This window comes from Emydura macquarii, unplaced genomic scaffold (assembly GCF_026122565.2).
Source record: "Emydura macquarii macquarii isolate MOO-44397 ecotype Brisbane River unplaced genomic scaffold, CSIRO-AGI_Emac_v2 contig_2297, whole genome shotgun sequence".
Lineage (NCBI taxonomy): Eukaryota > Metazoa > Chordata > Testudines > Chelidae > Emydura > Emydura macquarii.
In genome coordinates this window covers 1,071,360-1,086,625 of record NW_027132434.1, presented here as the reverse complement: position 1 = coordinate 1,086,625, position 15,266 = coordinate 1,071,360, and the positions used below count along the sequence as shown (strand labels likewise).

General features: G+C 45.0%; 1 protein-coding gene across 8 annotated transcripts in view; it reads left to right on the top strand.

Annotated features, from left to right (window-relative positions):
- ORC3 (origin recognition complex subunit 3) overlaps positions 1–15,266 on the top strand; it is a 92,237-nt gene that overhangs the window by 25,095 nt on the left and 51,876 nt on the right. For all 8 annotated transcript variants that reach the window (XR_010922075.1, XR_010922072.1, XR_010922074.1 and 5 more), the window contains exons 6-11: positions 676–830; positions 1,983–2,119; positions 12,121–12,280; positions 13,211–13,324; positions 14,523–14,656; positions 15,111–15,174. Coding sequence is in view for 4 of the 8 variants with exons in the window: in XM_067560710.1 (XP_067416811.1) it covers positions 676–830; positions 1,983–2,119; positions 12,121–12,280; positions 13,211–13,324; positions 14,523–14,656; positions 15,111–15,174 (764 nt within the window). In the remaining 4 variants the exon portion in view is untranslated. The remainder of the gene's footprint in view (positions 1–675; positions 831–1,982; positions 2,120–12,120; positions 12,281–13,210; positions 13,325–14,522; positions 14,657–15,110; positions 15,175–15,266) is intronic.

Here is a 15,266-nt window from a genome sequence, read left to right as displayed (position 1 = left end):
TTAAAAAAAATAGCTTTACATATTTTCAGAAAAATACTATCCAGTTTTTTTCTAAATGCCAAGAACAGGTCTAATGCATACATGTTTATATTGTACAAAAAACCGTAACATCACTTATGTTCCATAAAGCTTTATGTAATTGTGCTTCACTATATAAATACAGCAACTTATTTTACTGCAGTCAGGAGGCTATGAGCTCTGGGGTCCCCACCGCCCGCGGTAGCTGACGGCGGGATTCCTCACAGCCCCCAGCCACCGTGGGGTAGAGCGGGCCTGCAGCTCCAAGCCACCATGGGGGGAGCCTGGAGTGGACGGAAGGCCTCCCAGCTGCTGCACCCGTCCCACCCTCCTTGGCAACTCCCAGCCGCTGCAGTCATGGGCAATACACAAAAATTCACAAAAGCCTGTGACCTGTCCATGACTTTTACTAAAATAACAGAGACAAAATCTTAACCTTAACTATAGGTATACACTACTCTCCTGATCTATGGAGATTTGGGAGCTGCCTGGGGAAGTTGAGAATATTGCTTTGCAGAGAGACAGTGAGCATGGCGGGAAAGGGCAAGAAAAGACAAAAACAGGCTAATCATAGGAAAAAAAATAGATGTGTGCGGGGGCTAGAATTTTAGGTAATTAGGCGAGAGTCTCTTCATTGTATGTCTATATTTTGTAAAGGCATAAAACATCTGCTGCAGAAGCTGATGGGACAGCTGATGAACTGCTATGTAGATGTGGACTCATCTGAAGAGGAGGACTGTGTCAAAATTTCCCAGAAAAAGATACCCTGCTCAATGGCGTCTCTTTCCAAATGGTACAGGAGTGTAACACAGGTAGGTTTTTGTACTGCCAATTTACAAAATACCAGGCTTTTAAGTCTCATAAAATTTTGATTGCATAACTCAGTCTTATATCTGATAGTCAAAACACAGGCAGAGGTAGTTTTTCATTTAGTATTAGGTGATACATGACCTTGAGACCATCAGACCCTAAAAGTATTCTTTTACCAGTATGAAGTTAGTTTCTAATTAAATATTAATGTCTCTTTTTGAAAGGTCACTTTTGAAAGTTTTTTTCATAATTCTAAAGAAAACACAGCTGTTTTATACTAATGCTTTGGAAGTGGAAGCTTAAAACTCAAATCTGACTTCCTACCAAATGTTGTTCTCTCCAGAAAAGATACCTGAAGTATTAGTTTTGAAAAACAAAATATAAAGAACAGATAACCAGGAGAAAGGCACATGATCAATGAATGTTAAGTGGGCCTTTTACACAAGCCATCTAAAGATTGCATTACCCAGGCAGTTAATAAGAAAATAAAACCTTCCAAATGTTTTATTTTTTTCTCACCAATGAAAAACTAATAATTAACACAAATATTATACCAAAATTATTGAGACTCTAAAGGCCTTCTCTGGTTTCATACTGGGTAATAAGTGGACAAAAAAAGCTTAGAATCATTTCCTCATTCCTTTTTATTTACATTGACTTCAGTGGGGTTTATGTGTTTTGCTGAATAGAAATGGACTTTAGCATGTGCTTAGGTCTCTGCTGAATTGGGACCTCGGATTGGTTGCTGGAGTATCTCAGCTGAGATACAGGACAGTTCCCAGGCATACCTGACTTGCTATGGTGAGCTGTTTGCCCATCCCAAATTGTCCCTCCCTTTGCCCAGTGGAACCATACCAGAGGGCTCTGCCAGAGGGTTACCCATGCTCACAGAGGTAAGGGCAGAATTGGCCCTTGTTGCAGAATAGTTTTCTTACCTATTCTCTGTTATCATAGCTGTTTCATTTGGGTCACAGGAGAGAAACAGTGCTACTATACACAGTAAGAGTACCATGTATTCCTGAAACACAGCTAATTTTGTTTATTTTGGTTAAGTCATCCAGTGGAACTAGAGCATTATAACATGGGAGACGAGATACTTACTTTTTATCCTTTCCCAATTTCTGTTTTATAATACATGGACAATGGCTTTGAAGAAAACAGCTTCTGAAACTCCAAGCAAAAAAAGAACTTCCTCTTCCAGGCACTGGCAGTCTCCTCCAATTGTGGTTATCTTCAAAGACATGGAAAGTTTCACAACAAAAGTACTTCAGGACTTCATAGTTATCAGCAGGTAATGTGCCCTGAGATTTTGAACTGGTGCCTTTTTACTCCCCTCTGCTTTTTCTAGTTGATGCCATAAAATTAAAGGCTGGAGCTCAAGGATCACTTTTTCACTTGGTGTGGTAACCTTCCTACTTTGCCACAAGAATGCAGGCCAAATCACTCAAGGGCTGATGGTTCTCCAGTGCTTCCTGTGTTTCTCCCCATATGCCCAGAAAGATAGAGATGTTCTTCACAATTGACTGGGAAAGAACTGTACAGTGACTCAGCTTACTGCAGCTCAAAGAACACTTGCATATGCCCCAAGAAGTCCTAGTGGCACGTGTGGTTGAGAGGGTGCGGAACCAGTAAAGACACAGTAACTCGGGTATGGCTTCTCAGTGCAGCTGCTGAGATCCAAGCAAGGCTAAACCATGTGCTCAGACCTGGTTGTCGATCACCCAAGCTAATTCTGGAGTGATGAAATATCCCTTTTTGACTGTAAAATCCTGGGACACACAGTATCTCTTCACAAGGGCATGGAGAGGATGGAAAACTGAATCAGAAATTTTGAGGCTAGCAATAGTGGTGCAGGTGAGCAGGCACTGGTAAACAAGCATTGTTAGCAGTACGAACGATGTTTTTGTATTTATTTTTTAACTATTATAATGTGACCTAATTTCCAGTGTTCTGAAGTTGGGAAGAGGTGGATATTGTCATGGTACATGTCTAATAACGTGGAATAGCTCAAGTCACATACTCCAAGTTTAGTGGGAGTGTTCCAGCACCAGATAGGACAAGCATCCCAACTTAAGCTTTGCCAGAGGGTTCAGCATTTGTCAGTCTGCAGTTTAATGCGTTTGTCTGTAGCAGTTCTCTGCAATGTACTGTGATCAGCTGTGCTCTTCCAGATTGGTTTGAGTTAAACATTTTACCGAGACAAACTTAAGAATATAGCCATTGGCTCTTTCTGTGTCCATGTGTATAAAATGTGGCGCAATAAGTAACGGGATGGATAGTTAGGTTTGATTTGCTATAGAAAAAATAACTTCGGTTCAGTTACCAAAGAAGACTGTTTGAAAGCAAGGGGGGGGGGGGAACCTTCTCTTTAGGTTTTCCAGTATTCTTTGGCTTAAATGTGATTTTTATGGAGTAATTGCTTCTTAGTTAAGGTTGGCACTTGCCTTCTATTATAAGCCACTTTTGACTCCCATTACTCTAAAATCCATTATAAAAAAAAATCTCAGCTTCAAATTTTGCAGGTGTATTCTCCAGCTAATATCTTTTTAAAACCCAAATTTATGGTTAATTGGAAAAGAATTTTTAAGATATCAGACTTAGAAAAAATAGGTGTTGATCATAGTTTGAAAATTCCTCTAATGCCTTTTTGCTGTGTGTCTGAGGACATGTACATAATAGTTATGTGGAATTTTGAAGTGTGGTGTGTGTTTGTTTTCAGTGTGTTATTTGTCTAGTCAGGAATTTTTAAAGCATGTCTTTTTATAGACACTGGCTTCAGAGAATCCTGGTGTCAGTGCATTCACTGTACATTAAAAGTTGTCTTTATTAAAATCAGATACTGTTCTGCTGGACTAGAAGTCAATGTTGTACCTTATCTTTTAAAGAAGGTGCTAGAAATGTCCCTGGGAATTAAAGAAATGCACTTTATTTTATCAGGTAAATTAGTTGTAATAACAAAGATGAAGTTATAAAACATCTTCATGACAAAGTTCTTTTTTTTTTTTTTTTTTTTTAAACCATGGTTTCTTTATAGAAAAATCTTGCTTTCCAATCTGTTAAAATTATTTGAGGTAGCCAACAGAATAGTAGATAAGGGACAGATGCTATATATAACTTTTTAAGATTCATTAAAAATTCTACAACACAATCCCTCCTAAAAATTGGCTAAGGAAATGAAATAGTCATGGAATGAGAGCTGAAACCCTGTCATGGGTTGGAAACTAACTAAGAGGTTCAGAACAAAAAGAAGGAATAAATAGTCAATTTTCATCATGGAAGAAAGTAAGTAATGGTGCCACAAGGGTCTGTAATGGGACTAGTATTATTTAATATTTTAGTGATCTTTAAGGTGGGATGTGTTAAATAGTAAGGTGGCAAAATTTTTGGATAACATGAAACTACAGAAAAGGGAAGAGGCTATCTACCTCTGTATAAATCAATGATAGACCCTCACATTGAACACAGTGCTCAGTTCTGGTCATCACATCTCAGAAAAAATGTACTAGAAATAGAAAAGGTTCAGAGAGGGCAAAAATGAGAAGAGAAATGGAAAAGCTTCAAAACAAAGAGAAATTTAGAAGTTTAGGTTGTTTTATAGAAGGAACAAGTAAGTGGTTATATAGTAGGTCTGTAATTTACAGTGTATCTAGAAAGAGCCATTTGGGCAGTCCAATTTTTCTTCACACATGATATAAGTTGATAAACAGTGAAATTTGAAAGCAGTACATTTAAAACTGCTAAAAATAAATGCATTACACCACAAATAATTAACTGTGGAATTCACTGCCACAATATATTATTGAAGCAGAGAGTCTGGTTAGACTTAAAAAGAGGTGTATGTGTGTAATATATTAAGAACATTTCACAGATATGCTAGGATGAAAACATAAGGTGAAGTTCTGGCCCCAGTGAAGTCAAGGGAGAAAGGATTTCACCCACAGAAAGAATATAGACTCTTTAAGATCTATAATAAGCCGAACACAAAACTCTTTAGGAGTAGGAATTATCTTCTCTCATAGGAATACTAATTTGTATAAATATGCAGTGTTTTTGTAGCCGTGTCGGTCCCAAGATATTAGAGAGACAAGGAGGGTGAGGTAATGTCTTTTATTAGACCAACTTCTGTTGGTTGGAGAGAGAGAAGCTTTTGAGCTCTGAGTTCTTCTTCACTCTGAAAACCTTTCCCAGACCTGAGAAATAGCTCCATGTAGCTTGAAAGTTTCTTTCTCTCACCAACAGAAATTGGTCCAATAAAAGATATTACCTTACATCCTCTTGTCTCTCTAATTTGTGTAAACGTTCATGATGGATGAGTTTATCCCCTTCCTCTGAAGCACTTGTTATTGGTTGCTGTCAGAGAAGAGATAAGTGAACATATGAACTTTGGTAAGATCTGATATGGCAATTAGGAGTTCAGATGGATAATGTTTCTGGTTCATCTCAGAATGTTAATGCGGGCAGAAAGTTACAATTGTTTGAATGATCTAACTGCATAGCCATATTTTCAGAAAGTTGGGTTTCTTTTAAGTTTAATTCTAAATGTCTTGCTTTATTGTATTTTAGCAAACAACAATACTTTTTTTATTTATTTTTTTAAGTCTTTGGGTTTTTATTGTTTGTTTCTCTCTTCGAGTGATTGCTCATATGCATTCCAATGTAGGTGTGTGTGCGCCCAGTGCACAGATTCCCGGAACCTTTTTCCCTAGAAAGCCCCGCAGGGCCAGCTCAGGCGCCCCCTGGAGTGCCGCGCTCATGTCGCGGTATAAAGGGCGCTGCTGGCCCCGCGGGCCCCCAGTTCCTTTTTTCCGCCTGTGACGGTTGCTGGAACTATCGCCTCTTGCTGTGTGCAAGTAGCTCATTCCCTAGCTGTTGTTACTGTTCTTTAGAGTTTAGAGTTGAATAGTTGTTATAGTGTTAGATAAGTTAGTTAGTTGTAGTAATAAGTAAGAACCCCGGACGGGGTTTCTCTCTCTTGGAGTCATGCCGGGCTCTACAGGCTTCAAAAACTGTGACTTGTGTGCTAAAGCCTTCCCGGTCAGTGACCCACACGACCGCTGTCTCCGGTGCCTTGGTGAACAACACTGTCGAGACAAATGCCGGATTTGTAAATCCTTTAAGCCTCGGACCCAAAAAGAAAGGGACGCGAGGCTAAAAGCGATTCTAATGGAGTCGGTGCTCCGACCAGCTTCCGAGCCGTCCCGGTCACCGTCGGCACCGAGTGTGTCGTCGGTGCGGAGCGCCCCCCCCACCGGCACCGCTCTCGGCACCGCAGCGGATCCCAAAGGGGCCGAAGAAGATGGCACGGCCCCTGGCCGCACCTAAAGACTCCCCCCGGCCCCCGCAGGGCGGAGGGAGTAAGGAGACACCCCAGCCACGGGCCGTGGAGATCACTCCGGCCCCGGCATCTCCGCGCGGGTTGCCTCCCCCGACTCCTGGGGGTGGAGGAGCGCACCTGCAAGGGCCGTCGACGCCGGAGGCGTTTACTGCGGCACGAGCCCTCATAGCCATGCCTACGCCTCCGTCCCCCCCTCGGCCGAGGGACAAGGGACCTGCGTCCCAGGGCAAACCCGCGCTGGGTGGTCCCGGTGGTTGGAGACGCTCTCAATCTCGGTCTCCTTCCAGACGGTCACGGAGGGTGGAGAGCGCCGGCTCCCCTCCGAGCTCCGACTCTAGGTCGTCGAGTGACTCAGCACCATGGGCGGTCCCGAGTCCATCGCCGGAGCCGCCGCAGGTCCAGCTCTGGCCTGAGCAGGGACCGTATTTCGGGCTCGCAAACTCCAGTGCAGAGCCCGTCCCGGCACCGATCCAGGTCAATGTCCAGCGCATCAAACAGCGGCTCGCATCCAGCGGCACCGGTAGCTCCAGAGCCCCTGCCAGCACCGATGACTGGGCGGAGGGAGTCCCCTCAGCATCGCCATCGTTGGCACCGCTCACGCTCTCGAGGGGGTAAGCGGCACCGCAAGTCATCTCGCCGCCGGGGCAGGTCCTCTACATCGTCGTCATCCCCGGCCTCCTCTTATCCCCGGCACCGCAGGTGTCGGCACCGGTCTACGTCATCCTCTTCTTCTAGCCGATCCACACGTCGGCGGAGCAAGCGACGTATGGGAGGCTCGGGTGACAAGAGGGCTGCGAGACAGCAGCCGCTCACCTTGCAAGCCCCTGGGTGGAACCAGGTGCCTTGGCAGTGGCCATATTGGGGACCCTGGAATGCCCCTATGCTCCAGGGTTCTATGTCTACGCAATCTGCGGTGGCCCCCCCAATACCCTCACTCCCTGAGACTCAAGGGCAGGGTTCGGAGGAAGACTCGGACCCAGGGGAGGGACCCTCCACTGGACCCTTACCCCTATCCTCCTCCTCATCACCAGATGAGGCGGCGGCCAGAGATCACAGGGCCCCCCTGTTTGATTTCCGTGCCCACCAGGACCTTTTGAAAAGGGCTGCTGAGAACTTGGGCATGGAGTTCAAGCTCATGTCCGAGGAGGAGGACCCCCTCTTTGGGCCCTCGAGCTCTGTGGGGCCATCACGGGCAACCCTGCCGGTGCATGACAGGGTCATGAAGATTGCCAGAAATCTCTGGCAGACCCCTTCCTCTCTACCTTCCACGTCCAAGGGGGTGGAGAGGAAATACTACGTTCCCAAAGAACCTTTCGAGTTCCTCTATAACCACCCCGCGCCAAGCTCTTTGGTGGTCGATGCGGCCAATCAGAGAGACCACCAGGGGAACCAGGGGAACACTCCCAAGGACAAGGAGGGCCGAAAGCTAGACTTGTTTGGGAGGAAGATTTACTCTACTGCAGCGCTGCAGTTTAGAGTAGCTAATCACCAGGCCCTCTTCGGCAAATATAATAAAAATTTATGGGCCTCGATGCAAAGGTTCGCATCCCAATTACCTCCTGACCAGGAGGCAGACTTCTCCACGGTACTCCAGGAGGGGGCCGCAGTGGCAACCGCTGCCCTACAATCTGCTAGCGACGCGGCAGACACCGCTAGCAGAGCGATGGCCTCAGCGGTCGTTATGCGCCGCTGCTCGTGGCTGCAGGCGTCTGGCCTCACCCAGGAGGTTCAACAGGCCATACAAGACTTGCCTTTCGACGGTCTGGGTCTGTTTTCAGAAAAGACAGACGAAAAGCTGCATGCGCTTAAGGACTCTTGGGCAACCCTGAAGTCCCTCGGGTTATATACCCCCCAGGCCTCCAGACGGCAGTCCAGGCCACAAGCCCAGAGGCAACCACCACCCCCACCCAGGCAGGCTCCTCGACCCGCCCAGCAGAGGAGAGGTCGTGAGCGCTACCGCGGTCCAGGCAGAGGAGGCCGACAAGGGTCCTCTGCAGGGGGCCAACAAGGGCCATCTAAAGGGGGTAATGCCAATAAACGCTTTTGACCCTGTGCAGGAGGGTAGTACTCTTCCTTCTCCCCAGGATCTTGACCGTCCGTTTGCAGACAGGCTTCGCCCCTTTTTTACAGAGTGGGAAGCCATTACTACGGACCGGTGGGTCCTAGAGGTGATTGCCAAGGGGTATACCCTCCAACTCACGGCCTTCCCCCCCAACGCCCCTCCTAGGCTGTCCCCCATTGGGGACCCTGCCCTGGTTCAACTCCTGGTACAGGAGATTGAGTCGCTCCTCAGGCTGGGGGCGGTGGAGGAAGTCCCAGTGGCCGAGGAGGGTCGGGGATTTTACTCTAGATATTTTTTAATCCCCAAGGCGAAGGGAGGCCTTAGGCCCATTCTGGACCTACGTCGCCTGAATAAGTATATTAGACGTATTAAGTTTCGTATGGTCTCCCTCGCCACGATTATTCCGGTCCTCAACCCGGGGGATTTGTATGCCACCCTAGATTTGAAGGACGCATACTTCCACATATCCATATTGCCTGCCCATAGGAGGTTTTTAAGGTTTATGGTGGCTGGGCGACACTACCAGTTTCGGTCCTTACCCTTTGGGCTCTCCTCAGCACCCAGAGTTTTTACTAAGTGCGTGGCTGTGGTGGTAGCCCACCTGCGCCGCAGCGGAGTTCAAATCTTCCCTTATTTAGATGATTGGCTAATCAGGGGAAGTCGAGGTCTCACGTCAGACATAGTCTGCTTCTCACCCGCGAGTTATGCACCAGACTTGGGTTGCTTATTAATGAGCAAAAGTCCACACTCACTCCGGTACAATGTATAGAGTTTATTGGAGCTAAGTTGGATGCGGTACAAGCCAGAGCCTTCCTCCCTCAAACGAGGTTTGAAGCAATGGAGGCTATTATATCCAGTCTCCACCGGTCCCCCACGACGACAGCCAGGCATTGCCTGCAGCTGTTGGGACATATGGCAGCTTCTACGTACGTAGTAAGGCTGGCACGATTGAGGCTTAGACCTCTCCAGACGTGGTTAGTTTCGGTGTATGTACCGAACAGGCATTCTCTAACTAGAGTGGTCATGGTTCCCCCACAGGTGCTGTCCTCCCTCAATTGGTGGAGGGACCCAAGGGAAGTGATGATGGGCGTTCCCTTCAGAGAGTTTATCCCATCTGTGACGCTCATCACAGATGCATCCGATATGGGATGGGGAGCCCACATCTGTCGCAATCGGGGCACCCAAGGGCTTTGGTCACCGGAGGAGAGAGCTCTGCACATCAACGTACGCGAGCTCAGAGCGGTCCGGTTGGCCTGCAAGGCCTTCCTTCAGTTCCTGAAGGTCAGGGTAGTCCAAGTCCTCATGGACAATACGGCAGCCATGTTCTATGTGAACAGGCAGTGGGGGGCACGTTCCTCGGCTCTCTGCCAGGAAGCTATTCGCCTGTGGAATTTCGCAGTGAGGCACGATTTTCATTTATCTGCCTCTCACCTCCCTGGGGTACGGAACAGCGAGGCAGACTGCCTCAGCAGTTCATTTTCTCCCCACCACGAATGGTCCTTGCACCAGGATATAGTGGCTTTAATCTTCCAAAGGTGGGGTGTTCCCCGTCTAGACCTATTCGCTTCAGCCGAGAACAGGAAATGCCTGAGGTTCTGTTCGCTCAGGGGTCGCAAGCCAGGCTCGCTGTCCGATACCTTCTTGATAGACTGGACAGGGGACCTGATGTATGCATTCCCCCCCATTCCGCTCCTGCCCCAAGTCCTTCTCAAGATCAAGAGGGACAGGGCAAACATCATCCTGATCGCCCCAGCATGGCCGAGACAGCATTGGTACAGCATGCTGCTCGATCTTTCTATCACCGAACCGATTCCGCTACCCAGACGCTGCGACCTGATCTCCCAGGACCACGGGAGATTGTTGCACCCCGACCTGGACTCCCTCCACCTCACTGCCTGGAGACTCTGTGGCTGACGGAGGGAGAGAGGGCCTGTTCCATTCAGGTTCAGCAGGTCCTTTTGGGCAGCAGAAAACCGTCCACGCAAGTAACGTATAAAGCTAAGTGGCGGAGGTTCTCGGGGTGGGCAGAATCGAGAGGGTTACATCCCAGCTTCTCACCCATACAGGCTATCTTAGAGTACCTGCTGCAGCTTAAACTGCAAGGCCTGGCTTTGGCTTCCCTCAAGGTACACCTAGCAGACATTTCGGCATTCCACCAACCGATGGAAGGCCGCTCCCTATTCTCTCACCCCATGTCGGTGAGGTTCCTTAAGGGGGTGGAGAGGACTTTCCCTCAGGTGCGGGACCCGGTGCCACCCTGGGACCTCAACTTGGTTCTCAACAAACTGATGGGACACCCCTTTGAGCCCCTGGCCACATGCTCCCTTCTCCTTTTATCGTGGAAGGTAGCCTTCCTGGTGGCCATCACCTCGGCTAGGAGGGTCTCCGAACTAAGGGCGTTGACCTCGGAGCCCCCCTACACAGTTTTTTACAAGGATAAGGTCCGGCTGAGACCTCACCCGGCTTTTATGCCTAAGGTGGTGTCTCAGTTCCACAGTAATCAGGACATTTTCCTTCCTGTGTTCTTTCCAAAACCCCATGGTTCGGAGGAGGAAAGGAGGGGACATTTGCTGGATGTCAGGCGAGCCTTGGCCTTCTATATCGAGCGGACCAAGCCCTTCCGGAAATCGACACAGCTGTTCGTAGCTGTGGCAGACAGGATGAAAGGCTCCCGTCTCCACCCAGCGAATCTCCAACTGGATTACTGCCTGCATCAGAGCATGTTACGAGCAGGCAGGGGTGCCCCTTCCAGGTGCGGTAAGAGCACACTCTACTAGGGCCCAGGCCTCTTCCGCAGCCTTCCTGGAGCGGGTTCCCCTGCAGGACATCTGCAGAGCAGCGACCTGGTTGTCGGTCCATACGTTCACGTCGCATTACGCCATCGTGGAGCAGGCCAGGGAGGATGCGGGGTTCGGCAGAGCCGTGCTGTCAAGAGCAGGTCACCGATAACTCCTACCCACCTCCAAGGTATGGCTAATTAATCACCTACATTGGAATGCATATGAGCAATCACTCGAAGAGAGAAAACAAGGTTACTTACCAGTAACTGTTGTTCTTCGAGATGTGTTGCTCATATCCATTCCAAACCCACCCCCCGTCCCCACTGTCGGAGTCGGCAGAAAGAAGGGACTGGGGGCCTGCGGGGCCAGCAGCGCTCTTTATACCGCGATATGAGCGCGGCACTCCAGGGGGCGCCTGAGCTGGCCCTGCGGGGCTTGCTAGGGAAAAAGGTTCCGGGAATCTGTGCACTGGGCGCGCACACACCTACATTGGAATGGATATGAGCAACACATCTCGAAGAACAACAGTTACTGGTAAGTAACCTTGTTTTTTTGTGATTATACACTGTCTAGTACAGTCAGGCCGTGATCTATGATTGGGGCACTTAGGTCCTATCGCAGTACAAATAGTAAATAATAATTTCATTTACCCTTTAATTATCTTTATCCACTTGAGCCTTTCAACAGTATTTATTAAAGTTGTTCCTTAGAAATGAAAATAATTTCAAAAACATATTTAGAAGACTTTATGCTGGAATTTTTCAGCTAGGTAAAACTAGCACATGGAGAACCTTTCCTGTACTATAAAACTAAAAGGCAGATGTTTTACAAGCATCTTCCTGAAGACTGGGTTCTCAGGGTACAGTCTGATTCGTTTTTCTTCTTGGGTGTTTATAACTTCTGCTCTACTGTTTTCATTTTCTTCTGAGATCAAAACCCATCTTGTTTGAATTGTAGCAGTCCATTTACATTGTTCCTTTGTCCTGCCAAATCCTTTGAGGGTAGTGCTGTAATGGGAATATACTGTGTGGCCTTGTGATTGTGTTTCATACAGTGCTGGGGGAAACCCACATAACTATTGTGTTTTCTTTTTCCTTCCCTGCTTTGTGGTCTAGTCAGCACATACACGAATTCCCTCTTGTACTCATTTTTGGAATTGCCACGTCTCCAATGATCATCCACAGGTTACTTCCTCACTCTGTTTCTTCTCTGCTGTGTATAGAGCTTTTCCAGTCTCTTTCCTGCAAAGAGTACCTGGCTACAGTAATTGACAAGGTAATTCTATTTCAAGGTAAATGAGGGGGGAATGGGTTTGTACAAGTACAGTGTGTACATAGCATCTTTGATGCTTTAGAAGCCTGAAGCTTTTAAAATGAGATTTGTTCCTGAGAGCCATATGTTCTGAATAATCTCTCTGTATACCCATGTTTTTACAAAAGTTGAGAGTTTCCTCTTCACACAATGTGGGAGACTGTTCAGAAATTATTCAGTACATATCTTCACTTGTCGTTTGTATTAACGTGCATGCACATGTGCACACACAACTATATGGTTTTCATTCCCCCCCCCTTTATCATAGTGTTGTTTTGAAGTAAGTTTCACTAGGTTCCAAATGGGGATGGCTTCACATAGCTTACATTTACACTGAATATTGCTGCTTGATGTGAACTCTGCAGCCTCTTGAAAATGAGAAGAATTATCCAAATATAAGGTCTGATCATGCAGACATTTTGCTCATGTGATTCCAGTGGAGTACATGTGTAGAGTGCCTGCAGAACTATTGTGTATGCTTGCAGAAAGTAGTTTTGTCCCTGATGCGTGTTGTAATATTTATTCTATCATTCATAATTTGAAAAATAATAGGTAAAATTAATGTCAAGTTTTCACGTAACTAAAATCAGACAATATATAGTTCAGGATGTGATGGAATCATAAGCTGTAAATAAAAGTGTGTGTTTTTGCAGCAATGAAAATAAATGCTGTTTTGGCAGAAGATGACTACATGTGTTAATCAATTATCATAGTTTAATTTTAGCACGTTCTGAGAGTTGAACCAAATGCAGATTTAACTGCTTTGCTATTTACATATTCGAAAAGGAACTTTGTAATTGGCTGTTGCTACTAGCAGTTACATTTACCTTGAAATGTAATCTATTCTGGGAACATTTACCAAGGAGATATATTTTTTCTCTTTGTCTTCTTCAGCTACTTCTGACAACTCAGTTTCCCTTTAAACTAAGTGAGAAAGTGTTGCAAGTTCTAATCAACATATTTTTGTACCATGATTTCTCTGTCCAGAACTTTATCAAAGGATTTCAGGTAAGCAGGGGTAAGAAAAATTTCAATTACAGATAGTCAGTGGTGAAAATATAATACAATTACTCTATGGCAGCAGACTTATACCCAATTTTTTAGGGCCTGATTTTATTCTCACTGAAGTCGGGCAAAATTCCCATTGAATACTATAACTGAGATCAGTCCCTAGATAGGTTTTTTTGGAAATGGAAAAGCTTTTAGGAAGCTAGCAGGAATTGTGGGCAAGCATTTTAGAAACTGCTTATTCTTTGGCACAAATCATATGAATAAAACATTAGAAACAAATAAAGAGAATCTGTCTGAAAGGGTAGAAACAAATTTTCTATGTATAAATTTTATAGGTATTCTTTGCCTTTCAGTTTTGCATGTTAATACTAAAATAATCTCAGTCATATAAAGCACTTTGTGAGAGGAAAAAGCTTTCCATCCCAATATGCCTGCCTAGTTTTTGCACTCTTTTTTTAGAATGACTGTGGTTCAGTCTTTCTGAAAAATTGCATTGAGACAGAAGGATGCTTTCTATTATACTGTAAGATCCCAAACCTGCAAACACTTACACATATATTTAACTTTACTACCTTGAGGAGTTCCATTGAAATCATTGGAACAACTCAAAGTAGTAAAGTTAAGCACATGTGTAAATGTTTACAGGATCAGGGCCTAACCAGTATAATTTCAGATATGTGAAACATGGGATCTAGTCATGTTCCTTTGTTTCATTTAATGCATTATAGCTGATGTTTGTACTTTAAAAGATACATTGTTTACTTGCTGCTTTGGCATTTGTGAGGTTGGCCCTGGTCACATAACCCAATAAATTATGCAATAACTAAGGTAATTGCTGAATTTTGCTATTATTCAAAGAATAAATTAATCAAATAATAGTTGAACAGCTATAGATCTCCTTGTATAAAGCAAAAACAAATGACTGACAGATATGGGCAGCAGAAAATGGCAAAATTAGGTTTCCTATATTATTCACTGAATAATAATCAACCACCTCTAGTGATTATGGAAAGTAGAAGATTATTAATGTAATCTGATGTGCAGACTGAGTAAACTGTAATACAATTTTTAAATGAATGTCATTGCTGTTATTTTAGCAATCATTAATAAAATGCTTAGCTTATTTAAAAGCTTACACAGCAAGGAGAGTGAATTGCATAGATATTACAGGTTTTTACTGCATTGCCTCTTTCAGCTGTCTATTGTGGAGCATTTCTATTCCCAACCCCTCAGTGTGTTGTGCTGCCAACTCCTGGAAGCTAGGAAGAGAGTAAATTCTTTATCACACCATCAGTGTGAAAACATTCGAAGCCTGCCATCTTTTAGAAGGTAAAGGAGAAAAAATATTTTGAACAGTCCTGTATTCAATCAGCATTTTTTAAAAGACTTGTAAATGCAGCATTGTGAAATGTGTAGTTGTATGTGCATATGTTATACAAAAATGGGGAAATCTGCGAAAACAGGGACAGTCCTGAATTACTTCTGAAACTTTTTAATCTGCTGTCTAAAGAATGCAGCTTTTATTTTATGTAAAATAGCCTGCGGTAAAATCCTTGACTTGAAAAGATCCCTTTTTTTCCTTTTGTCCTTCATGTAGAAAGAAATATAATCTTTTGACAAATGCTCTGATCAGTTGAGAAGTGTGGCAGACCCAGGACTTAAACTTCAGAATTTTGTAGTGGCCACAGACCCAGCAGAATCCTGACCACCACCATTTTAAAAACTATGTATAGTGTAACTTTATGTTGTACAAATATTTTTGTTTGATTGGTTTTTAATTCAGATATGTGGAAAGTCAAGTCTCAGAAAAACAGATTGCACTATTGACCGAGGACAACTTTTTAAAGGTAAAGTGTAAAAACCATTTGGGGGCTAGGAGCACTCTTCCAAAACCCCCCATCATTTTGCATGAAGAGATAGAAAACTGGGGTAGAATTTG